Below are 26,961 nucleotides of genomic sequence, written 5' to 3' on the forward strand. Positions count from 1 at the left end.
GCTTTATCAGCCTTGCTGGGATCTCTGATGGGTCCTCTCCAGAGCCGAGCACATGCAGAAGCCTGGGGCCCTTCTCACCAAATTCAGAGGCATTTCAAAGTCTATAATAGTAGAGACTGACTATTTCTTCCAGGAGAAAATTTTTCTTAGGGCTTGGATAAAGGGATAAAGAACTACGAAGTGATTTTAAAGTGTTATTTGCTTAGGATTAATAGACATTTATTTGAATTTAACTTTAGAATCTTTTACATGACAGCTCACTTAACATCATTTTTTAAAAGTTCTTTTTACAGTCTACTGAATAAAAGTCCACAACGGGATTGGACATGGCTTTAACTAATCATGGCAGCAGACGGGAGTCTCCTTTCCGGAATAAGTAGCATATTATAGCAAATCCAAGTGAAAGACAAACCTTCATCAGAGCCAAGCTATGGTAACCTGCTTTGAGGGAACGTGGGTCTCCAAACCTCTCTCCTATTTGCCTGAGAATTAAACATTCCAAAGTTCTTTTTGAAAATACTAATATTCTTGGGCAATATGCCGTTTCAAGTTCATTGTTAGTTAATAATGAAGAAAGAAGGAAAAGCTAGCAGTTAGGGGAAGGGATTTGTTACTATCTGTGGGAGAAGAGAAGGGAGTGAGAGAGATAATGGCCCCCAGAGAGTAGCTACAGGGAGTTTTACAGCCCAAAGATGGAGTTCATTGTCTCAAGACTCCTTCTGACTCCAGAATGTTCAGCTGACCTTGGGCCTTATCTTCCTGAAGACACAATCATTGACATTAAGTAGCTGATAAAACCAATCTCAGAAATAAGCCCTCAAGATGCCTTTGGAAAATAGAAAAGAAAGAAGAAAAACAATGCTAGAAAGTGTAGGAGTGCCTCCTCTCCAACATTCCTGAGAGAAGATGGGAGTTGAAAACCTCAAACAAAATGCTTGCCCCATCTCACTTGGCTAATTTTAGTTATCTTGGTTCATGGTTATGATTCATCCCTAAAGCTGTGAATTGCTGAGGAGGAAGGAGGAAAAAAAATGGACTTAAATGTCAAAGAAACAGGAACAAAAATATAGTTTTCTTTTTTGGGGAACTCAAATTCCAGGACATGGGGATCTTTTTTCTCATAAGGTATGGGATGCTTCAAACTTCTAGAAAAATCATGAGCTCCAGTCAAAACATCATCAAGAAGGAAAAGAATGGATTATGAGTTATGTCATGGCTGAATTTTTGCTTTCACAGTGTATTCCCCCTTTTTCCTTGTATACCTCCTTAAATCCCATTAAACTAGACATCACTAAGACTCCTATGTCGCTGAGTATGATGGAAGCTCAATGTGTGGACTGTGAGGCGAAATGGAGCTTCTGCAGCAGACGAGGGAGAAATGAATGGAGACAGACAGACTATGACAAACAAGTCTGGGGGAGGTGATGGCAGCATGGAAAAAGAAGGGCGTGTTTGAATGACAGTGAGCTGTTGTCTTGCCTACTGAAGAAGAGAGTTCGACAGAGATGGTTTGGGGAAACTCTATCCTTAGAAAAGAAAAACGTTTTTCAGTGTAGTAGGTGTCCCCTAGTCAACTGGGTACCATTTGGAACTTCCCAGTTGAAGGTTTGGAGGAAGAAAAGAGCAGTCACTATTCTGATACTCAGGACCTGACCTTTCTACCATCAGTTTAGCCACTATCCATTTGTTCACCTTTTTCTGCTCTTCAAACTTCTGATCAGTAAAAATAAATAAATAAATAAATAAATAAATAAATAAATAAATAAATATATGTTTTTACAACCATATATATATATATGGTTGTAAAAACAGGCTCCAGGATGTTAAAGGAAGATAATACCTGGTAGAAGCAAAATGAAAGCATTCCAATGACTTCAGAGCAGACTCCCCACAGCCCTGAAGCTAATGAGGAGACGAGTCCAAGACGCAATGGTAAAAGTTGATTTCTGTGCCTCCCCAGTCCCCAGCCTCCTCAGGGCACTCCCCACACCCTCCCTGTGGCGCTGCTGCTTTCTCTTCTCCTCGTCCCTGGTAGGACTTGAGCAGCAGGAGTCATTGTATATCACCCCCCAAGACCCAAAGTATCACACAGCTGATGTGACATGCATCCGGATAGATGAATGAATGGGATATAAAGGGGGTGGAAGGGACTCTGGAAGTTGCAGAATCCTGCTGCTTGGTTTGCATATGAGGACACTGAGATCTTGAAGGTCCAAGTGACTTTCTTGCCCTTTTTTGCATCTTCTGGAAGATGTCAATTACCACTGTGGCTGTGACCAGCTATGATTGTCTCTAGGGGAGAGAGAGTTTAAACTTCATGTAACATATTTGCCAGAAGGTTCCTTGGCTCCCCTCTTTTCATATCACCTTGGCCCACTGCCATTATTACAAATCCAGTTCTTTTCAGACTGGGCATATTGAATTATTTGAGCCTCTGTGAGGTGTGCCAAAGTGCATTGAAGACTCGATTGTATTTTCCATTTTTGTGATCAACTGTTACCTTGTGTGGCAGGGTTAGGGGTTACATTGTGTTCCTGACATTGATATGTTAAAGTCCTAACTTTAATATCTGTGAACATGACCTTGCCTGGAAAGGTCTTCGCAGATTTAGTCAAGTTAAAATGAGGTCATTAGGGAGTGTCCTGATTCTATATGACTGATGTCCTAAGAAGACCACGTGAAGACACAGAAGGGAGAAGGCCAGGTGATGACACAGGTAGAGATCAAAGTGGCGTAGCTAAGAGTCAAGGAATGCCAAGGTGGCCGGACACAGCCAGGAGCTAGGAAGAGGCAATGAGGGATTATTCTTTACAGGCTTCAGAAGGAGCGTGGCCCTGACAATACTTTGATTTCAGATTTCCATCTTCCAGAACTGTGAGATAATAAATCTGTACTGTTTCAAGTTCATGGTGCTTGATCACAGCAACACTAGGAAGCTATCACCTGCAGTAATACAGGCAAAGAGGAAGGGCAACCAGAAGCTAAGGCAAGAAAGAAGAGCGGCTTTTCTCGGGTTGGTTTACTAATGTCACTGGTACTCATTTTTCATTGAAATGATCCAGGGTGGTTCCATGTGATCCTTTGAAAAGGGTTCCAAGTGACTCTCCCTGTCACTTCTTTAAACTGTAATATAGTTTGCTATTTGAATAAATTTCCATCATAGAATGGTCAACTGTTTCTTAGTATTCTAGGTTAATAATCTAGCTTCTTCTCCTTAATCTGATGGATTTGGTCTACTTTGTGTTTTATTTATTTTGTCTTTTAATATTTTATTTTTGTAATGCAATATACATGCATGAATAGTAATATGTATTTCCTCAAAATATGGGCTCAAAGGCACTTAAAAATGCTAATTACCCATAATACATTTTTTAGCCCAAAGGATGGTCCACATGATGATGTGTTCCCAGGCTCTGATTTGCTCTCCACAAACAATATTAACAATTAAATCAGGCCTTACTTACAATAATCAATTTCAGTAGTTTCTTTTGTAAGGTTGTTCTCTGTTTACAAATAGCACAAACTGAAGTAACTTAGGATCATATTTTTGAAACAAAATCCATTTTCAGTGTCTTACAAATGATAATATGTATCAAGTATCCAAATTTAAAAACATCTACCAAGAACTTTCACATATCACCCAATTTTTAAGCATAGCCACATTATATAACCTTCTCCAAGATAAGATAATCTACTCTATTTTATTACTCAATCACCTGAAAAATTCGAGTGTTTTAAGGAAGCGTTGTTTAGTGGCTAAACAAATGTTCAAGAGCGGGGATACACAGATACCCTCATTGATCAGAAATCTTAATTCTTTTTAGAAGCCATTCTGGATTGTGGCAAATTCTTCTTGGAGGTTGGAGGTTCAGCTTATTCTCTATGCAGGGGGCTCCTGGATGCCCATGTCTTTGAAGGCGCTGGGATGCATGAATCACACCCAAGGTCAAAATCAATAGACCATTCAATAATACATCACACTGCTCCATTTGTGGGATGTTTTCTTCCCCACTTACTCTAGAAGTTGCGCAATGAGATCATAGGTGATAATACAGGGGGGCAGGGCTACCGGAAGTAGAGTGGGGGAGCTACGGGAAGTAGAGCACCGGAAACACTTACTTGAGTGTGGTGAGTTCTGTAAGGGATGGCTGAGTAGCCTTGAGATAGCTTTCCCTTCGTGCAGCAACTTTGGGAGAAGGCTTGGGGCTGGTGTCCGAGTCACCGCTGTCTTCATCTCCCATGGCCTTGATGTAGCTGCCGCTCCGCATTCTTCGGCAGGGAATTTCATCATCTTTACCTCGAGGGGTGTACCCTGTCCATTCATCCTGAGGGACCTATGTATATACAAAACAGACAGTTCATGCTTTATAAAAGTCTCCTTCTTCTGAATATAGGTAATACAGATAATTATCTAAAACTTTAGACATTAACTTTTCAATAATGTTTTACTATAATTGGTCTGAAAATATTTTGAATACATGCAAATCTATGTCTCAAACTTTGAAAGAATCTGTGTACTAGGGAAAATCAGAACCATCTGATTCACTTATACTTCTCAGTTTACTCACACTGAAAATAATTGTCAGGCATATGGATGCCATTGGAGAGCGGTTTTATTTGAGCTTTTCAATGATTTGTTTTCAATTGTTATTTAAAATTTAAGAATGTTTCTGTTTTGTTGACACTTTCCCTGCATCTTCCCTCTCTAGCATCTTGCGTCCTTCTAAACCAGTGGTCTACACCAGCTGCATTCACTTCCCAATCACTGACTCTTTCTGAATCCTCTTCACTTGGATTCAGTCTCCATAGATTGCTTGAAACACTCTTTGAAGGTTTTCAATGATCTCCTCATGAAAGCTCGTGGCATTTTCTTAATTTTAATTTTTCCTGGCCTCTACACACACACACACACACACAGAGAGAGAGAGAGAGAGAGAGAGAGAGAGAACACCTCTTAAGAGTTTTTCCCCTTTTGGCTTTCTGATTACTCTACTTACCTGATTTATCCACTACTTATCCGAATTGTTCTTTTCCTCTTGCTTTGCTGGATCCTGCTCCAAGTCCCTAATTGTGGGGACCCAATAAGATAATGTTCTCAGTACACTGCTGGTTTTTCTTTCTACACTCATTTCCTTTGAGTTCAGCAGTGCACCATGCTATGCTAGAGACGGCTTCTTTCTGACCTTATTTTCAGTTCTTGGATTCCTCAGTTCAACATGGACCCAACTTAGGATCTCATTCCTCCTCCATTTGGTAAAAGAAATGCATAGTAATGGCCACTCGTTTTATCCATTAAAAAGTAACGAACAGCCTACGTGCTGTGCACAGAACACTGCACAGGGCTTAATTAAAAGAGACCAGAAAATGGGGAGGCTGCTTCTTGCCCTCAACATGCTGATAACAGCGATGAGAAGACAAAGCATACAAAGATTTGGGAACAGTTCCAAGTCGACATGTTGCTAAGTTTCAGATGTGGTGTGACAAATGAAATATGCACTAAGTAGACACCAGAAACAGAAGTTATCAGTGGTGGTGATGGGGAAGGAGCACCCAGGAAGGGCTCCCTAGAAGTGGCCAGGTTTGCAATGAGAAGGTAAAAAGATATTTAATATATTCATGCTATTTACTGATTATCCATTAAATAATGCAGTTTCATTATTAACATATAACTATGCTAAAAATGTGCTTATAGCATCTTATTTCATCAATACAACTCTGTGTATTTTTCTGTATTTCTCAGATGAGAAGCAGAAGCTCAGAGAGTTTAAGAAACTTGCCACAGAGCACACAGTTAATAAACGGCAGCACCAGGTTTCAGAGCATTTTTGGTTTAACTCAAAGATAAGTGTGTACTTAATATAAAATTTATGATTAATAACATGCAAATTTTAAATCTAAAGTGTTAAGTGTCCACGATGACACACACACACAGAATAGGCATAGATTTCTAAACATCATCGGTTCTAGAAACTGAGAATAAACATTCCACAAAAAAAGCACTATTCTTTTCTCTTTAACCCATACATTTACCTATATAATTTGAAAGCTTATATCTAGAAACATCAGACTGAAGCGATGCTACTATTTATGGACCTGAAAACAGTGATTTGTAGGTTCTAATGCTGAGAACTACCAAAAAATTTTGGCTAAGCTTCACTGTGCAGCTCAATTTTATTTAACAAATCTTAAATCGTGCTTCCTATGGTGCAGGCACTGTTCTAAATGCTTAATAAATGTTAACTCTTTGATCCACACAGATAAGGGACTAGTATTATTATTCCCTCTTTATAGGTGAGGAAACCAAAGTTATGTAACTCGCCCAAAATCCCAGCTACTAAGGGGCAGAGTTCCAGCTCAGCAGCTCCTGGGGTCTTGCTGTGACCATATTTGATGCTGCGTCTCTCTGTATGATCTTGTGGCACCTACAGAACTTAGTAACTATAGTCCCATGACACCTTCGTCATCCATCATGTCTGATCCATTTGCCATGTAGCGTTTTTGCTTTTTTAGCTAAAAAGCATCAAAATCACCATAGCAACAGGATGATTTCTTAGGGAAAGCATTGTATAAATGTTGAGAACACTCTTGGTTTCGTTCCATTGGCAGGTGAGTCACTGCAAAGATATGATCGTGTTCAGAACCTCATTATTGGCTCAGTAATCGCATTTTATAAATTAAGTTGGTACAGCTGAGGGTCACAGAGGATGCAGCCAACACTTGCTGTTTCTCAGTACTGATGCACAGCTCATAAGCATTTCTCTCCGAAATATGTTAGAGACCAATGACAACTTATTAGCTCATATTGCTTATGAAACAAAACATGGCAAATTTTTGTTTAGGTTTTTTTTTTTTTCCAAAGTTAGTTTATGGTAGAAACTTGGTCTTATACTAGATACAGGCTTCAATTGTTGCTAAGGGAACCAGCTGGGAAATATATAATGTGTGTATGTTTCAATAAAACATATTTTTCAAATGATAGCAGCTAAGAAGTTTATGGAAGTGATTTGCATTGGAATGGATTTTAAAGATCAATGTATTATTCATACACTGAAAGGTAGCCTACAGTAAATTACATGTAAAATAATACAAAAATTAGCTCCAGGAAAAATGTAAAGAAACAGAACCTCAAGACTTTGGAGAAAAAAAAAATACTGTTGCTGAACAATAAGGGCAGCAAAGTCGCTATAACTGAGCCACAGTTTTTATGATATCTCTTAAATTCAAGAGCCAAAGTGGAGGCAGTGCTTGTTTACATCATTTTCGAGGAAAGCATACCAGCTTGTTCAGGGGCCACAGCATGAAATGTTTCTCCCTTTCCATTGGTAAAAAAAGAGTCATGTGCTGCAGCTACTATCGTGATCTAGTCAAGGTTGCTGTGTCTTCTGTGTCAGTTGCACAGAAAGAAAAGATTTAGGCAAATCCAAAGAAAAAATTAACCTTGCAGCTCTCTGTGAAAACCTTCCTATTACGGGTCCTAATGGTTTAGGGGAATGGAAGTCTTTGTAAGAAGGCGAAACGAGCAGATAGAGAAGCAGCCTGGGCACTTGTTGATGACATGCAAGCCAGATGTCCTGCTTGCCTGCATGAGCTTCGTGGGACAGTTAGACCCAGCAAATGTTAAAGAAACAGCAATAAAATCAGTCTAATAAAGGTTAGAGTTTAACAATAGTTATGGGTTAGAGAAAAAGAGGGTTATTTGTTTTTTAACGCTTATGTTTAAGCATGAAACTCAATGGAGAACTTTATTGTTGAGAGATCAAAGTGAGGATTAGTGTGTGTTTTTTCTATTTGAGGGATAGCCAGGCTATAACTTAAACAATATGTCATGGTTCAGGAGTAAAGAAGACCTATCTCTGACAATGAATGACCATAACCAGGTGCTATCATCCTTTAATTATAGGATGAAGATGCTTTCTTAGTTGAAATAGTGATATGGGCACTGAATGATGGGCCATCCTAATGCAACAGGAGAAAATTAAATACCACCTAATGGTGGCATGCTTACATTTTCTAAGTCTCTCTCCACACCTCTTTCTTTGTTTCCCTCCCTTCCTCTTTTACTTCTGCAAGCATTTTTTTTTCCAGGGAAGGAAGGATTTATTACTTGCAGCAAGTAAGAGAACACTTGCTTTCCCAAAGCAATGTCTCTGCAAGTATCTTTTGCTTGTTCACTTTCCAGCCATGGTCTGGGTGCTGAGAATGTGCAGTAGTGAACCATGCAAACATTGATCCCAAGGTGTGGAGCTTATGTTGCGGAAGGAGAGCAGGAAGAGATCCATGATAGACAAGCACACCTGTAAATGAACAAGACGCATTCAGAAACCATAGATGCCAATAGGAAAATAAGACGGGGTGATGTGACGAGGGGGTTGGAGAACTCCTTTAACTTGTTCCTCAGCGAAGCCACTAGGAAGAGGTAACATCTAAGAGGAGATCAGGTTGGACCAAAGGAGCCAACTAGGAGGAGAGCTGGGGAAGGGCTTCCAGGCAGAAAGATCAGCCAGTGCAAAGTCTCTAGAGTAGGAATAAGCTTCGTATGTAATTAAAGCCTAGGAAGGAAGATGCCATTGTGGTGGGAGAGTCCTGACCAAGAGGGAAATACCAGGAGAGGCTGGGGGGTGGGGCCAGGTCGCACAGGGTCTTGTAAGCCCATCTCAAATTTTCCTTCAAGGCTGAACTTGGCAATCCCAAAGCTCCCTCCCATTGCTGCAGCCTAAATTCATCTTCTCTATGTAATCTATATGTACCATCAACATAAGTGGTCAGCAAACTATAGCTCACAGGTGAAATCCTGCTTGCCATCTGCATTTGTAAATAAAGTTTTATTGGCACACAGCCATGTCTGCTTACTACATATTGACTATGGCTGGTTTTAAATTTTAAGGGCAGAGTTGTATAGTTATATTGAGGGCAACTGTATGGCCCTAAACCTGATCCACAGATTCCTTCTAAGTACTTAAGTTGCATAATCCTACAATGGAATTTATATACTTGACTTGTTTTCTGTGTCTTTGCGTCATCTCTCCAATGACTTGATAAGCTCACTGAAACTGGGGGAAACTGTACTGCAGAGGGTTAGGGGTGTGGGCTCTGCAACCAGATTGCCCAGGTTTGGGTTCCTGCTGGACCACTAAATAGAGACATTCGTGGGCTTGTTAATTAAATCCTCTGTGCCTCAGTTTCCTTGTCTGTTTCCTCCCCCATAAAGTTATGTGTGGATAAATGAGGTAAGGACCACGAGCACACAGAAAGTGCTTAGTAAAGGTCTGTTTCATGGGAGTTCTGCACTCGGCACACAGATGCTTCCTCATGGTGGAGGACTTTCTAAAAAGACTTTCATGCCTACTTTCAATTTTTTTGGTGATGGAGGGGCAGAAATAATTGAAATATATGAAGCAAAAACTTAAATTCCTAATATACAGCCTGTGCACATCATTTTTAAGCAAGACTGACCCATCAGGAAATACTCCACATTCGCTGTCCTGGGGACCCATCTCTATTCTGTAGGACTGAGCGGGGAACCTGCTTCCTTGGCCACCTGAAGCTTGCCTGGCTTCCCAGTGATCGAATCTCAAATGACTCCTTTTTGTTCATAAAGCAGAAATCTTAAGGAAAAAGAAAACTCCATGGGAGATATTATTGTATTTGGAGAAGATTTTTTTTTAGAAACCTTGACTCAAGACCTGTGCATTCCAGATGTATGAGGACGGTTAAGGCCAACAGCTGGTGGTCAGGGAGGCGCTGGGCTGCACGAAGCGTCTGCTCTGTGCCGCTCTTAGTCACAGTGATGGGGGAGAGGTTGGAAAAGAAGAATTAATGAATTCCAACGCCAATTTTGCTTTCACTCACTATGTGTGGCCTGGAATGAGTCACTTCACCTCTTTGATTCAATTTTTCCATCTGTAAAGTGGAATAATAGATGTATAATGAATAGAGACAATGTGTGTAAATATCGCTTGTGAACTTCAAAGCACCATTAAAAATGTGAGAATAAAGGTTACAAATCTGCCTCTTTGTGACTACTTTTAAAGTATGGCTAGCTATAAACATCTTAGGATTAAAAAGCAGTTTTGTTTTAATTAACATCCTTCTAGTCATTAAAGTAGATATTCTAGTATAAAAATATAAAAGCAAATGGAATATATATATGTAACCTTATGTAAAAATAGAAAAATCTCATATATGTAAATTAGAAATATAAATAAAAATATTATTATATATTTTATGTTAATAATATATGTAACATAAATATAATATATAATGTATAATACATTATATAGTATATGTTATATATACTCTATAGTAAAATTTGGCTCTCCTAAATTGACCCACAGGCTCAAAAATGTATTTATCTCTCTTCTAAGATCTTTGGAAGTAGACTATCTTCTGATACTGCCAGTATTTTTTTTTAGGCTTCCCCTAAACTCAGTTGAAAGAGTGTCATACTAGCTCTGGGAGAGCTGTGAACTAAAGTATAATAAGCTAGCGGTCCTTAAAAAATCTTTCCCAAAGGGAGCCTCTAAAGTGGTGTCATTCAAAGTAATTCCTTCTTTCTGAATGTCTCAAACTCTTTGCTGATTTTTTTTTTTTTGGGGGGGTGGAGAGGGTTATCCTATTCCCTCTTGACTAACAGAATTTCCATTCTGAATAGACAAGGTACCCCTACTTTTACTCTTCCTCAGCTTTCACCTAAGCTCCAAATGCCTCATTTTATTGAATCCAAGATACCAACGCAAATTCCTCAATATTTTTTTGGTCCCACTAATTAAACTCTGACACTCCATAGATTCTATGATATATTCCAATATCAAAGATGCTAAAATGTGAAAAATATGGGTCTCAGGAATCAAACAGCTTTTTAAATAATATGTGCAAAAATAAGAACAAGAATGGATGTATTCTGGGATAGCAATTATAGAAATTAGTGTTTATATTTCTTAGTGACCAGGTTAATAGCAATTAGCATTCATCTATGTCATGTTTTTGTACAAATCATAAGTTTACACAATATCTCATGATCCTTACAACCACCTTGAAGGATAAGAAGATAAAGTATTATAACCTCAGCTTATCAGATAAACTGAAGTCCAGAGAGGTTAGCAGCTAGTCCAGACTGACACCATGCCCAAGGGGGAGGCATCTGCCACACCCAATCCAGGGATTTTTTTCTCCATATTTGGATCTTGGCTGTTTTAGGAGTAACAATGCCATTTTATGATCATCTAAGGAACACATATTTCAGATAAGAAAACAACTTCTGAGAGTTTTAAAGTCTGTCTGGAGGAAAAAAATTCATAAACAAAGAATTACATGCCTTGAAATTAAAGTTATAAGACATAATATTGCAGACATGGGAAGGTTTACTTTTAAAAGGCCCTTCCAAAGCACATAGGTTTGGTTGAGCTGCGGTCATAGAGTATCAGTCAATGTAGATAGAGTCAGACATTCTGTGCCAGGGATGGTCTGGGAACCGATGGCTGGGAGATGAAGCCATGTGTGAGTGACTCCTTGAGAGTGGATTATCTCAGGATGGGAAGTTGGATGGTGAGGTCTGGAGTAATGAAAATGTGTGAGATCTGGGGAAATCTGAGAGCCACAAAAGGAATGCAGACACTTAGAAAGCCGGGACAGCTGAAATGGAGCATGTGTCCTGAAATATACCAGGGGAGGCCGGGGCAATTCTGTGAGCGGTCCTGGACTGCAGAGATTTGGGAGGGAAACGCATAAACCTAAGGCAGAGGTGAGATTTAGAGCCAGTTTCTATTTCATCAGGAACCAAAGAAGCTGGGAGAAATAACTTAGGCACTTGGTTCATTAGGTAGAAATAAAGATGGTATAGCAAGGAAGAGCTGTGATTAAAATGGTGGGTATCAATAACAGGCTTGTATTTGCAAGGCTGTCTGTTAGCGGCTGTTGATTTCTACAACATTTGAGTATTTCAATGAAAGCCACTAGGTAAGTGAGGGCACTTGGCTATAGCCAAAAGTGGGTCAACCTATTTGGACTTTCCTGAGCTTGATGAGGAAGGGTAAATAGGAGGAGTAAAACCTGTATTTAGGAAAGGAGAGCTGGGGATCTGAAAATTATGGAATAATCTGACATTTATAGAGTAATCTCCAAGGGCTGGAAGTGATACCTCTGTGACTATTTTAATCCCTCTAGCAGTCCTATGAAATAGACACTCCTATTTCCATTTTACTGTGGCAAAACTGAGACTCAGGAAGCTGGACTGACTTGCCCAAGGTCATCATAACGAGTGGGAGTCTGCGTTTATCTGATACCAAAGCTTTTAAGGGTATCACCCCACCTCTGACGAATGTGTGTTGACTGAGTGCGTGAACAAAGAAACTTAAAAAAATGGAGTGCGTGCTCCCATGCTCTGTTCTTTTTAAAAATTAAATGTAACTATTGAAATTAGCACAATCATTATCTTGTCGCTAATTGGCTAGCATGGATAAAGAGGGTTTAAAATAATAAATACACAAAATAATTGTGAGATAAAGCAGCGTTTGCTGTCTCACCATTTTGTGGTGCCCTTAACAACTGTTGTTATCAATTTTTGCTTAAAGATACGTGGACAGTTTGTGGGGAATCAGAACATCCATAGGACTGCTACACTTTCAAGGTGCTGTGGGGGCCTCCAAGCGCTCCGATGGTTTTTCAGCATTTGTAGGAAGGCTTCACCCAGGATGTCAAGGTCCTGCCTAGTGCTCTGCAGGGAAATGGCTGTAGTGCATAGGCCTTCTAAGCACTTTTAGTGAGCTCTCAGATTCCCTACTCACTCGGCTCCTTTGCATCTTCTTTGCAGCTGGGAGAACTGCTTTCCTGCTCCACACAGCTTTCAACTTGACAAATGCGACTTGGCATAAATGTCCCTGTAGCCTTTTTAGCTTGCTCTTCTCAGAGCAAAAGCAGAAAAAAAGAGCAAGAATAGGAAAATTACAATTACACGATGTGTAGATCCCAGGGCTTGATTGGTGTTTTGCAAGCAGATTTCCCTGGCAACCGCCCTTTCTAACTCCCCTTGAAGCCCGAAGCTGGTGTAAAACTTAATTTGCTTCAGATCGCTTAAAAATTACCTTTTAAGGACAGAGTAAATACCTACCTCTTTTTGAATAGGGCGAATACCCTTTGCCACATCTTTCTCCAAATAACATTTTAAAATACCCTTGAATAGAACTTTGTAAACAGTGCTATTTGATGGTAATTCACTCAGTGCTACCCTATGGAATTATTCTCACCTACGTATATTTACAGGTATCTACAGGGTACCTTGCAGGTGCCAGGGAGATATACCAAAGACATTTTACAAAACCCAGTCTGGTCTCAAAGGGGTTTACAAGTTCTAAGTGGATCAGGTACATCTTGGGGGTGGATGAAGGAAAAGAGTAAAAATAGCTTTAAAGCAAATCAAGCTGAGCTGAGTATTAAATTTCAGTCCCTCCGAATTACCTACTGGCTGTGTAGTTTGTTCTTATCAATTCTCTTCTTGGTGCAAAAACTGTTCCTTTGGAGTTGAATGTATCTGTGCAAAGTACATGCCATTGGGAAATAGCACTGCAGGAGAAATGCAGAGGGGAAGGGTCTGGGACCGCTCAAAGGAGGGGAAGGATTCGTGGGCCTTTGGGGGCTGGTAGAAAATATTACCAAGGTGATGCTCATGTCAAAGCAGGCACAATCTGTTGGGAAGATACCCTTGTGATACCACAGCAAGAAAGAGTAACTACGGTACAATATTCCTGTATAATACGAGGACAGGGGAAGAAAATGCACTTTATTCATTGTTTACCCTGTATTTTGATTGTAATGAACATCTGTGGGTTTTGCTACCCTGGTTCTACTTCTGATTCTTGTCATCACATCCCTATGATTTTGCTTTGGGGAAACCTTTCTCCCTCCACTTGAGGTCCATGTGTTTGGGGAGTAGCAGAGGGGTTGGCTTATCGCATTCCCCAAGTCTGTTTCTTATCTCCGACCTGAGTGTATGATCTCAGCCTGTTCAATCAGCAAGATCTCTGGACCTTTGCTTGGAAGCTGGGACTAAGATAGTTCCTCTCCTTCAGTACAACTATAGGGAAGCAATTAGCCTTAGGACTTGTTGGCTTCCATCGTATAATCCCTGCTACACAAACATTATCTTATGTAATATAAAATCCCAGTGTTGTTAGTCACTCCGTTGAAAAGATGAGAGAATTGAGACGTAGTGCTATTGAATAACGTACTCTAAAATTTACAGCTAGTAAATCATAGTCAGAATTGAAAGGCACGTTTGTCTCACTCAAATTTCTATGCTCTTTTCATCATATCATTCTGCTGTCTGTAAGTTTCAAAACTTAGTAATTTTCCATTAAACATAAAACTCAAGCATTAAGTTGCTGGGAGATACGATGCTATAACATTTTGAAACCTGTAACAAGTAGTGAGGGTTAGCTGCTTGGAAGAACCAAAAGAGTTTAAAAAGTAATGCCCAGAGAAAACCCATCCCCAGCAGTTATAGCTGGCTACAGCTTTTAGTGAAATGTGAGCAAGAATGCAGACATTCTAACAGACAGTCAGATAAAAACAACAGAGGTTTAGGTCTACGGGAAATATATTTATTTCCACTGACTATCTAGAAGATAAGCTAATTTACAGTCCTAAGTTTTTAATGCAAGCATGCATTTCTAACGTGTCTTTCTGACATCTTGGAGGCATGTCTGTTGGCTTGCTATGGCTAGCTGAACCATCGTATTTTCCCCTTATTTTTGCAGTCACTAGCATGTAGGTGTCTGCACTATAACTCCAAAAACTGAATCCCCTGAGGCAAACTAGACTTCTGTGTCTGGTGTTCAGAAGCAGATATGTGGGTAGAAGGTTAGTAATCTTCCTCCTGGGGTCAACAGAAGCCCAGGTGTAGTAATACCACCCATTAAAAGTAAACTTCAGTGTTGGTGAAAACTTTATAAATCTCCCAGCATGTGTGAAGACCCTAGTCCTTGTCAAAGGCTTATAAGAGCAGGATCTTTTTCCTTAGAACTTAAAGTCTGATTATCTTATTGGGAACAAATGTTTAGAGACTAAAAAATATCAAGTCCATCGTCTCCAGTATTAATACTTAATTTCAAAATTATGAATTTTGAAATGAACTTCAGCAAATATTTTCCTTTAGTTTATCATTAATTCAGGGATAGTACATTTCTCGAATGAGGCTATAAATTACTATACTTGTGAATCATTCACTTAGGTATTTGGCATTCCTTTAAAAAAACTCAAGATTTAAAAAGAGACACAAGTAAAAATTTCCTGCTTTTCACCACTATCATCTGATTACTACTGCATCTCGGTGCTGTTTGGACTTTTTATTCCAAGTTACACTTACAATGCCTGAAAATGTACTGCATTCAAATGGACCAAAATAGAATCTTTCCTTCCTGAATACCACACTCAAATACAACGATACCACCATCTTTCAAATTACATGAATCTAGCAAGAACTGAATAATACTTTGAGTGTCCTTTGCACATATGTAACACAAAATTCCACTTTAATAAGCACTGGATGGGGAAACCGTCTCGAGGATTTGTACTTTAAACCTATATTTCAACCCACTTCTAGGCAGCATGATATCTAGAACGAAAGCCTGTCACTAAAGCCTGGGCACAGATGACAGTGATACACCCAACAGGTAGCTGAACCAGGACTTCCAAACTAGCTCAAACTCCAGTGAAAGGGCATGTCCCACCTGGAGTATTGATTGTCGGGTATGAGGTATGGTTTCTTAGACCAAACTTTCTGATGGTATTTTTTTTTTCCTTTGCTTAGTGGTTAAGCTGGAGGTAAGAGTACCATTTCTTTTGTGACTTTTTCAAAATACTGTAAAAGTATTCATTCACTTATCCGATGCATATTTGTTATTCAATGCATATTACTGTGAAATAGATGTTGCCTTAGCCACGGAGGACACGGCAATGTATAAACAGAAAAAAAAATTTGCCTTCACAAGGAAGGAGGAAAAGGACATTCATAAGATAAATAAAATGTATGTTACATGGTGAATGTGCTATGGAGAAAAAGCCGGGAAGGGGGGCCAGAGTGGGCGTGTGGAGGACCGAGCTTGGCGGGATGTGTACTGTTGAAGAGTGTGCACAGTCCTGGAAGGAAGGTCTCATTGAGAAAGTGACCTCCGAGCAAAGATCAACAGGGTGGGGGTGGGGGATTAGCCCTGAGATCTGTAGGGCAAGCGCTTGAGGCTGAAAGAAGAGTGAGAAAGTCCTGAGGAGAGGCCAGGTGGGAGGGAGAGGAGGCCATAGGTGAGCGCAGGTATGCATGACGGTGGGGGTGATGACGGGCAGGTGTGGGGTGCAGATCACGTGGGCTTTACAGGCCATGGTGACGACCGTGGCTTTGACTCAGGGTGAGATGAGAATACACTGGAGGTTTTGATGAGAGATGTGACACATTCTGGCTTAAAAGGATCACTTCCGGTGCTGGTTGAGAATGGCTAGAGGGGGTGAGGGTAGGATCAGAGAGACAGTGTGGGGGCCCACGCAGTGATCCAGACTGGAGTGGAGGTGAGGGACGCCGGTAGTGGAGGAGGAGATGGGGAGAAGATAGGGCCAGTGGGTGATCTGGACATGGGTATTGAGGGAAAAAGAGGAATCATGAATGACTCCAAGGCTTTTAGCCTCGTCAGTGGGATGGACTGAATTCCCATTAACTGAGATGAGGAGGCTCAAGGGAGGTGCAGACAGGACAAAGCTTAGGAGTTCAGTTGGGGACGTATTCAGTTCGAGATGCCCACGAGACATCTCGGTAGAGAGGCTGAATGGGGACCTGGGTACCCAAGCCTGCGAGTTCAGGCATTGTGTCTGGAAAACCAAATGTGGGCGTTCCCATGGTATTCCAAGCTCGGAGAATAATGAGGTGATCTAAGAAGTGTAAAAGAGAGAAGTGGCCCAAGAGCTGTGCCCATTGGGCACTGATCTAACTGCAGGAGCTGGGAACCTGGGCAGGAAAGAGAGAAAGACTGTCTGAGAAGGGTCACCGAGGTGTGGTCCTCAAGGCTGAGTGCGGAGAGTTTGCCACGGAGGGAGTAATGAACTGTCACGGTGATTTTTCCCTGGTCTTAATCCCACTGGGGCACGAAATTAGCAAGGTTCATTTTAGCCCTGACTCATGAGCTGCTTTATCCAAAGGGTTCTGTATTCATTAATTAGCTTTATCTTCCCAGCAAGCTGCAAACTTCTTGAGTCCAAGGCTTTTGTTTTCTTCTTTCTCTCTCTCTCTAAAGCAGGAGCTTTTAAACAGTTTTTGACTATGTTTCACAGTAAGAAGTACATCTTACTTTGGAAACCGGTACATGCACGTAAACCACTGAAAGGAAGAAAGAAAGAACTATTTAACCTCTCTGCATGCCGTGCACTCTCTCTTCTTTTCTATTTTCTTCTATTGTAGTCTATTTAATTAAAAATCATGTTGTTTGTGACCCACTGGATTGATTTCACTAACCACTAATTGGTTGCAGCCATTGGCTTGAAAAACACTGCTTTTTAGAGCATCCAGTACAGAGTGCCACCATGCTCATTATTCATCAGAGAGACAATGTGATTCATCTTCGTTTCTCCCAAAGCACCATCTATAAAGTAAATGCTTAAGACGTGCCTGCTTGTTAGATGAATAGCTATGAGACTCTAAAGTAATACGCCTTGAATTGAGTGCTGCAGCTCTTAGTTACCTTTATGTTTACTGATCATATTTTTGTAGAAGAATATTTCCAAATGGCTCTCTATCTTCAGAATAAGGACAGACAGGAGTGTCTTACTAAGTGGGCCCCTGTGTGGCCGAGAGTCAGAGAATGCACTGGCCACGCCTGCAGGTGCCCTACCAGAAGGAGTCAGTCCATCCTCTGGGTTGATACCACATATGCAAAGTAAGAGCCGGCAGCCTGATGCTTAAATGCATTTCCACGTTCTTTTTTTTTTTTAATTGATATATACTTGACTTACAATATTATGTTAGTTTCAGGTGTACAGCATAGTGATTCAATAGTTTCATAGATTATACTCCATATAAAGTTATTATAAAATATTGGCTATATTCCCTAAGCTCTACATTACACCCTTGCATCTTATTTTATACCTAGCAGTTTGTACCTCTAAATGTAACACCTGAAACCACAAAACTCCTAGAAGAAAACATAGGTAGTACACTCTGACATCATTTTAGCAATCATCTTTTTGGATCTGTTTCCTCAGGCAAGGGAAACAAAAACAAAAATAAGCAAATGGGACCTAATCAAACTTAAACTGTTTGCACAGTGAATGAAACCATTAACAAAATGAAAAGGCATTTGCATGTTATTATATATCAACCTCTGAGGGCCAGAGGCTGTGGGGATCAAAACATTTTTAAAAACGAAAATAAATAAATTAAAAGGCTTTCATTCACATAGCACAACCCTGTCTTTTTATTCTAATTGATATGGTGCTTGATGTCAGTGTGAAACCTCTGTCATTTAAGAACAAGAGAGAAAAACCCATTAAATATCTATGACCAACATAGATGGGCTGGGATAAAAAAAATCACTAGGAATAACATGCTTTAGAATCTTGAAGTGTCCAAGTATAGAAATGAGATGTAATTCAGCCTAGACACTTCATTAAAGGAATTTTTAAAATAAGTGCCTGGCAGGTAGTAAGCTCTTAATGTCAGGCAATATCTAAACCCTTCTCCACACAGCACACCTAAAAGAAAATGGAATCTTTTGCCACCATGCAGTTCTTACCCAGGTAGTTTTTCACTTACAGGGAAGGATCACAGTGCAATGAATGTAGAATACAGTTTGGAATCAGGTAAACCTGGGTTCAAATCGGACTCTACTACTTACCAGGTGCGATTCTGGCCCAGTGACCTTATCTCTTTTAACCTCAGTGTTCTCAAACATAAAATGAGGACAGGAACACATACTCAGGGACTTACTGTAAGGATAAAGATGATATGAACCTATATATAAATATTATATATATAATGTCTATTAAGTAAAAGCTTCTTTTTTGGAATTCAGAAGGTATTTTCACGTGGAAATCTTGTAAGTGATGGTTAAGTTCCCACGGGGGGCGGGCAGCCCCTACAGCCTATTTAATTCATAATAGAGCTGACCCATGGTGGACTGTGAAATCGTTCCAAGGCTCTTTAGCCTGGGGGTGGGAAGGGTTTGGGGTAGGAAGATCCGTGCACTCAGGGGAATCTCCCGTGGCCTGTGTATAAGGGATGGTGGATCAGTCAACGTTCTCGGAGCAGAAAAGAATCACTAGAGATTTCTTTGAAGGAACGGGCACATGGCTGTGGGAGTGGCAAGGGTGAAATCTGGTGGGCAGGCTGGTGGGCTGGAAACTCAGGCGAGAGCTAAGGCTGCTGTCTGCAGGCAGAGCTGCTTCCGCTCCTGGAAGAGCTTCTCTCTTAGGCCTTTCACCTGACTGGATGAGGCCCGGCCTCATTATCAGGTTTCAGCTCCTTTCCTCACTCAGCCGATTGTAGGTCTTAACCTACGTGATTCCTTGCCAGCGACACCTAGATTAGCGTTTGAGTAGATAACTGGGTCCTCTAGTCTAGCCGGGTGGACACCCAGACTACTAATGTAACACTATCACAATATCCCAATATTTTAGAACCACTTGTTTACAAATTCGTCTCCCCGCCCATCTGCAAGCAACTAGAGAGGTGGGATGACATCATTCCTCTGGCAGAGACTGTCTTATTCATGCCTATATTCCCAGTGCTAAGCACATTATCAAATAAGATAAAAAATAAAATGAGATAAAAGTGCTTATGGAATCTTTTATTACATCACCTGAGTTCCACCTGATTTTTGGATCAGTTAAGATGTAAGTGTGAGAACCTTCAGTCCTGGATTTTCCTCTACAAATGGCAGAGAAGAAGATTGCCATCTGATGTGAAGGGGTGTGTGTGTGCGCGCTCTCTACATGCAGGGGCTGCTGGGGGGTGTGGTATCACGGCGGTGGGTTTGGGGGATTGGATGCATAACCAGCAGCCAGGAGGGAGTCTTTGGTGGCCTCCAGGGAGCTGCAGTTGGGTGTTTCTGCGGAGGTCTTTAGGGAGTGGCAACCACATCCCATGGCAGGGTCAACAGAACTCCTCTAGCCCCAGAGAGACCCCGTGGCAGGGCCAGTCAAGCAGAACCCGAAAACTGTGATTCCTTCCAGTGTATTCCAAAGCACATTCTGTGGCTCACTCATCCTTAGAAATGCTCTGGGGAAGAGGGTTCCAAGAATGCAAGAGGTTTGGGAGATGCTCTCTACCTCCTAGTTCTCTTAGAGGGTTTCCATCCATCTTAGCATCTTAAAGATTGCAGAATGTCTGCCAATAAAGAAACCTGAGTATAGTACTCAGTTTATCAAATTCAATTTTTTCTCTTCAGATGAACATCTATTCACATCAGGCTTTGATAAATGTCATCATTTACAAATGAAGAAACTGACACTCGGAAAGTAAATTACAGTTTATACAGCTAATAAGTGGCAGAATTGGGCTAGAATTCAGATCTTTTCTCTCTTGGACCTGTGTGCTTTCAGCCTTGTCATACTGCAACTACTTATCCTCTGAACTCAACAAAATGAGAAAATGACTCATCTTCATGATTTCTTTTCACAATCTGCAAAACTGTTTTGATCTTCCTCTATGGATATGCAGAGAACTAAAATGGAGGGTGGCTTGTATGTATTGATAGGAAACACCACAACAAAACACAGTTTTTGGGCCCTTACATTTTTTGTAAAGCTTATGCCAACATTTGTTTCACTCAAAGGAATCTGTGCAAATGAAATATAGCAAATAGAGACATGGAAGTGACATTGGCTTATAAAAACAGGTAAGTGTCACATCTTGCATTGTGTCATGAACCTAGACCATGCCAACCATTTGATAAAAACTGTCATGTGGTTAAGAATCTTATTCAAGATAATGAGTGATTATCTTTGTAGAAAAATCTTTGCTAATGGCATGCACCATGATTTCTTCTATCCGCAAATATTGACTGGAATTCTGGAATACTCTGTCTTTAGAATTCTCTTTCTCACGCATACGTGGACACACAACCACATTTCGTATTCATCGATGGTGTTTTTCCAATACAGAAGTTGTGACCTCCTACAAACAGTAACAATGCAGATATATTTCATTTGAGAAAGGATTTTTAGGGGTCTTTTTTTCTCTTTCTTCACCTTTTTGGTAATGAGTCAAACTGACCTGATTTGGGTTCTTCAGCTATTCAAGCTTCCTCCCAGTAATAAGGCTGGCCTGCTGTAATTCTCACACACCTCACTGCCGCTGCATGAGTGGGTCCTTAACCTCCCACTCAAGTTTGCAATTGTTTGTGCAGAGGAAAAAATTTTGAATTAATAGAAAAGTGTTAAATTAAGCTCCACTTATGATATTCCATTTGGCAAAAAGTAATTATTTTCTTTTTTCCTGAGACAGAGTTGGGCAACATCCAGAAAACAAAACAAAACAAAACAAATTATTTTGTGTCAGAATTTTGTGTCCACAAGGAATTTGTTTTTTTTAAGGAGGACATAGTTCTTCCCACCGCCCCCTCCCACCCCCGTCACTTATTTTAAAGAACTTTTATTGAGATATAGTTGACATACAATAAACTGCATATATTTAAAGTATACAATTTGATATTTTTTTTATTAGTAATGTATATATAGCAGTCCCAATCTCCCAGTTCATCCCACCCCAACCAGGAGGACATAGTTTTTAAATCAGAAAAAAAATTAAGTGGCTTCCTAGTTTCTACCCAAACTAGTCAAATGTTCCAATATCGCTGGAAGAAGTCTCAAACAGAGAATACTTTTGGGGAGTGGGTAGGACATTGTGGGGTAAGAAGAGGCAGGAAAGAGGGGTATTACTTTTCTTCTTCTGTTCAAAGTGCTTCTAGATGAAAATTTGACCTGATTTCAGTTGTAATAAATATATGGGACAAAAAGCAGTAGACACTCAGAAGTGGTTTTCCCTATCTGGTGTTTTAGAGATGGCTTTTTGAACAAGAATTATGTAAGTAACAACTGATTTTTCTGCCAAGTTTTGTAGGAGGCATAATTTTATCAACTTTTCTATGGAAAAATACATTTATTTGTTTTGTTTAGATTTATAAAACATCCTTCTTTTGTTCTTATGTTACACAGAAACCAAAAGGAGACATAAAAATTGTGTCTGGGAGGCATTTGGTTATCATGAAATATCGAAATCAGAATTTTCTAGCACATGGGATCAATAAAAGTAGAGGGAAACCAGGGCATCTGACCTGCTTCCTCTTTGCAGCATTAACATAGGCCAGTCCAGGAGGATTCAATTAAGATAAAATTTTAATATCTTTTTTAAGGTAATTGAGGATGTATATTTACAAAACATAGTGATTCATAAAAATTCTATTGCATTATTTTAATTAAGAATGAAAAATTCACAGTCTACTTCTCAGTTGATGACACAAAGAAAACACTGACTGAAAGACTGAATATATAAAAAAAATCTGCAATTTATTCAACTGGTGAATTGGTTTGAAGATTTAATTACTGGGCGATTCATTTTGGCATCATTTGTAAAAAGCTAAAAATGTGATAGTGAATGACGGTTGTTGATATGCACTGTGAATATCCTAGTTCCTCAATGTGTTGAATGTGATCTTCCTGAAGGCAGGGATTTTGTTTTGTTCAATTTTGTATTCTCAGTGTTTGGAAGTGTACCCGGCATATGGTAGATGAGCATTAAATATCTGCTAAATGAAGGAACACTCCCATGTAATGAAGCATCTCACAACTACTAAAAAGAATGGGGTGGATCTATGTACTGACATAGAGAAGACCAACACTGTTGACCTTTGAACAACGTGGGCTGGAACTGTGTGGATTTTTTCCAATAGTCAATGTTACAGAACTACATGATTGTGATTGGTTGAATCCGAGCGTCCAGAGCCTCAGATATAGGGGAACTGCCTAAAGGCAGAGCTAACTATAAATTATATGCAAATTTTCTTCTTCCTGGAGGGTGGGCGCCCCAACCCCCATGTTGTCCAAGGGTCAACTGCATATGTTATAAAGTAAAAGGGCCACGTGCTGAATAGTATTTACAGTATATACACACATATATATGCATATACTTTTGTGTTTGAATACACGCAAGGAGTATCAGAAGAAAATGCTAAAATGATAATAGTGGTGGTGATCTTTAGGCAGTAGGAGGTGAGAGCCTGGGAAGCAGGGGGCTTTAACTTTTAACCATTCTGTACTGTCTGTATTTTTTCAAAATTTCACATGTATCAATTTCATTAAAAAATGAATTCAGTGGAAAAACCCCAGACCCACTTTTCTTTAAAAAAAATGAAATCTGTGGAAAGTCCACAAATTTACAACCCTTATAGGTCTGTTTTTTAGAATTTGTGTCATCTTTACATGATCTCAATCTATCTATAGATTCTGTTCCATCACCTGCAAAGAAAACCTAAGGAACAGGCTTTAATTGGAAATTGATGAAAGTTGAGCAGGAGAATCAGAAATTAGAATCTTTCAAGAATTATTATTAAAGATATTTTGCTATCCTATTTTTTCTGCTTGGGTTAGCATTTTATATTTAAAGTTAAGAAAGTGTACATGTAATCACATGCAAAAACCCATATGTTCTGTATTGGTCTGTACCACTTATTTTCAATGAGATAAAATAGCTTATTTAAAGTTGAATTTTCCCATTGGGTTTAGACGATTCAGCTGTTTATCCAGCAGCACTCTGCTTAAAAATAGATGGGATGACATTTGTGGGTGCTTTAAAAAATATCCTTTGGAGAAAGAAGCAGAACTCTAATGCCACTTTTACCATTTCCATTATATAAGAAAGGCAAATTTTATCTTATGAGGATTTCATGTAACTTATTCTCCTTTCTAACATATAAACTATAGCTCTTTTGGAACCAGTCACAATCATTGGATGTCCAAGGTCATCTTACCTGAGTTTTACTTTTTGGTGATTGCAGTTCATTTAATGGAAACCTTAAATATGGTTAGAAAGAGTTTCTTCTGATTGCATATGGAGATTTCGCTCATTTTTTTTTTACCCTTCTAATTATGTGCTTTCCCCCATCATTCTTTCATCAGCTATTTATTGAGTGCCTGCTATGTGGCAGGCACTGTGGTTGCAAAAATGAATATAAAGATGATTTCCAGTGCATTTTACTTGACTTTATAGACCGATTTAATAATGTATATACCAACCTGCCAAAAATAAGAAGTGGTTAATGTTACCTTAAACTTGCTGTCATATGACTCCACAGAGTCTAGCATAAGAATTAAAATAGGTTGAGCTGAAAATATACTGTCACCCCAAATTTCAAACAATGTAGATATACAGGAGAACTCTAGTCAATTAAAGTATGAAATATTAAAATCAGTGTTCCAATCTTGGTGGCATTGCTGATGTGACAAAGGATTACAACACCAGGAGGAAATGAAACCAAATGCACCACTTTCCCACCCAGAAAAATATACCTATGTTAGAATCCTGCTGCTCTTTATTAAAAAAATGTACTTTAGGAGGAAATTGCATTTATAGGGTAATATGAAGGAGGAAATCAGGTCTGTGTGAGGGCAGGGTTTTCAACACCATGCCACATTCTTTTTTTTTTCCCGTTATACATATACACACACATGTATCTATTCTTTTTCAAATTCTTTTCCCAATTAGGTTGTTACAGAATATTGAGCAGAGTTCCCTGTGCTATGCAGTAGGTCCTTGTTAGTTATGCATTTTAAATATAGCAGTGTGTACATGTCCATCCCAAATCCCCTAACTATCCCTTCCCCCCCCTTCCCCCCCCCACCCCCCGTAACCATAAGTTCCTTCTCTAAGTCTGTGAGTCTGCCTCTGTTTTACAAATAAGTTCATTTGTATCAGTTTTTTTTTTTTTAGATTCCGCACATAAGTGATATCATACAATATTTCTCTTTCTCTGACTTACTGCACTCAGTATGACAATCTCTAGGTCCATCCATGTTGCTGCAAATGGACCATGTCACATGCTTATCCTCGGTTTTTATGGAAGTTTTCTCTGAATGATCATAAAAGTAATGGGATTAGATTCTCTTTCGCCCTTTGTCAAGCGTTCGCCTGACCCTGAGTGCCGTCACACAGATGGCAGATGAACAGCATCTGCCCACTGGGGAGGAAGGGCACTTTCGCCCACCTGTTCTGTGACTTGAATACCTGGCTTGCTCCACTGCGGGCCTGCCACCGGCCCGTGCTCCGAGGAAGCCTGCTGCGCTGAGCCATCAGGGTGGGGGGTCAGTTTAAGCGGGAGAGAGGATTCTCAGCCTCCCATTCAGCCATGGCCCCTGGGAATCCACCCCTCAGAGGCAGCCTATCAGATGCATTGTTTGATCATGCCTGTAGTTTCCTTTTCTTAGATTCTGTGAATGCTTTCAATGGTCTGGGTCACCCTCCCTACTGAGTGCAGGGATTTTGTGTTTTCTTTTGAATAGCAAGGTAGAGTTCTGAGCACCCCGTGGCATTCCGTAAAGGTGATAAACACGGATGATGAACCACAGAGCAGGCTTTCCAGGCCCTGGGGCTGGCTACAGGAGAACTCAGAATGAGGGGGAAAATAAGTCAGTTTCTAACACAAAGGCAAGATTTAGCCTCTCATTAGATCCAACTGCTCCATGTGAAAAAGTGTGTTAATAAAATAGTGCTGGGATTTTGTGAGGGGAGACATGCATGTGTGGACTAGGTTTTCAATATGTGTTTTCCATCTTCTTCTCAATTTGGGGTGTTATGATGTAACAGGATTTTGAAATCCAAACATATGTTATTTTCTTTCTTCCTTCCTTTTTATGTTTAAACCTCTGCTATAATGAATTTGCTCTCCCTCCTCAGTAACTTAGAGTGTTTATGTCTTTTCTATAAAAATGAAGCACTTAGGTGATATTTAAGTATATTCCCTTTTATGGTTCCTTTAGCTTGATTTGTATGTGACTTATTTTTTAGATAGTTTTATTTCATTTATTTTTGGCTGCGTTGGGGCTTCATTGCTGCACGTGGGCTTTCTCCAGTTGTGGCAAGTGGTGGCTTCTCTTGTTGTGGAGCATGGGGTCTAGGTGTGTGGACTTCAGTAGTCGCAGTACAAGGGCTCAGTAGTTGTGGTACATGGCTTAGTTGCTCCATGGCATGTGGGATCTTCCCAGATCAGGGATCGAACCCGTATTACCTGCATTGGCAGGCGGAGTCTTAACCACAGCGCCTTCAGGGAAGTCCCTGTATGTGATTTTTGACTCTGTGTGAATACATTAATTTGCTCAAGCAATGAACAATATTAATCTTATATCTTATACAAATGTATCCTCTCCATAAACAAAACTTTCAAAAACACCAAATTAAAAAAAAAAACCTTAGACTTGATTTAGAATTTTGTTTTGAGAAAGCAAAATATCCCGGCTTATAAAAATCATGTGCAGTGATGAATGCAAATGCTATACATTTTTTCCTCTCTCTAGATTACATGGTAATTTAGAAAAGAGACAATTTTTTTAAACAGACCAGTACATTACTAGTTGATGACATCTAATTTCTTAGTAATTTTAAAATAATGTAAATTGGGATGAGGCCACGGAATTAAAACCATAGAAAGGAGAGAGAGAAGGCAGGAACTGTGTTAGAAGAACAGCCAACAGTTTGTGGTAAGAAAGCTGCAGTGAGTGGGTAAAAGAACTGAATTTTCCCAATGTTTTAGCGCAACAAAAATATTCTCCTACCACAAACACAGGACTTAATTACAGAGTAACAAGAGGGAGTAAAACTGTCAATAGCTTACTCGAAGTCAGGAAATATTAAAATGCTAGTTGTTATTTTTTCAAGGCAATTTTCTTCAAAGCAATTCATCAGTTTTAATCACACTGATTAGGGTCTTTCAGACATTAAGA

The 26,961-nt window shown here is 39.8% G+C and overlaps 1 protein-coding gene across 14 annotated transcripts in view; it reads right to left on the reverse strand.

Annotated features, from left to right (window-relative positions):
* Window positions 1-26,961, reverse strand: part of DLGAP1 (DLG associated protein 1) — a 312,230-nt gene that overhangs the window by 241,752 nt on the left and 43,517 nt on the right. For 10 of the 14 annotated variants that reach the window (XM_057699892.1, XM_057699894.1, XM_057699905.1 and 7 more), the window contains exon 2: window positions 4,120-4,334. In XM_057699892.1, coding sequence (XP_057555875.1) covers window positions 4,120-4,334 — 215 coding nt within the window. Of the gene's footprint in view, window positions 1-4,119; window positions 4,335-12,782; window positions 12,897-26,961 lie in introns of all 14 variants that reach the window. The other 4 variants (XM_057699895.1, XM_057699896.1, XM_057699903.1 and 1 more) reach the window with 1 other exon arrangement.

This window comes from Hippopotamus amphibius, chromosome 11 (assembly GCF_030028045.1).
Source record: "Hippopotamus amphibius kiboko isolate mHipAmp2 chromosome 11, mHipAmp2.hap2, whole genome shotgun sequence".
In the NCBI taxonomy this organism is placed as follows: Eukaryota; Metazoa; Chordata; class Mammalia; order Artiodactyla; family Hippopotamidae; genus Hippopotamus; species Hippopotamus amphibius.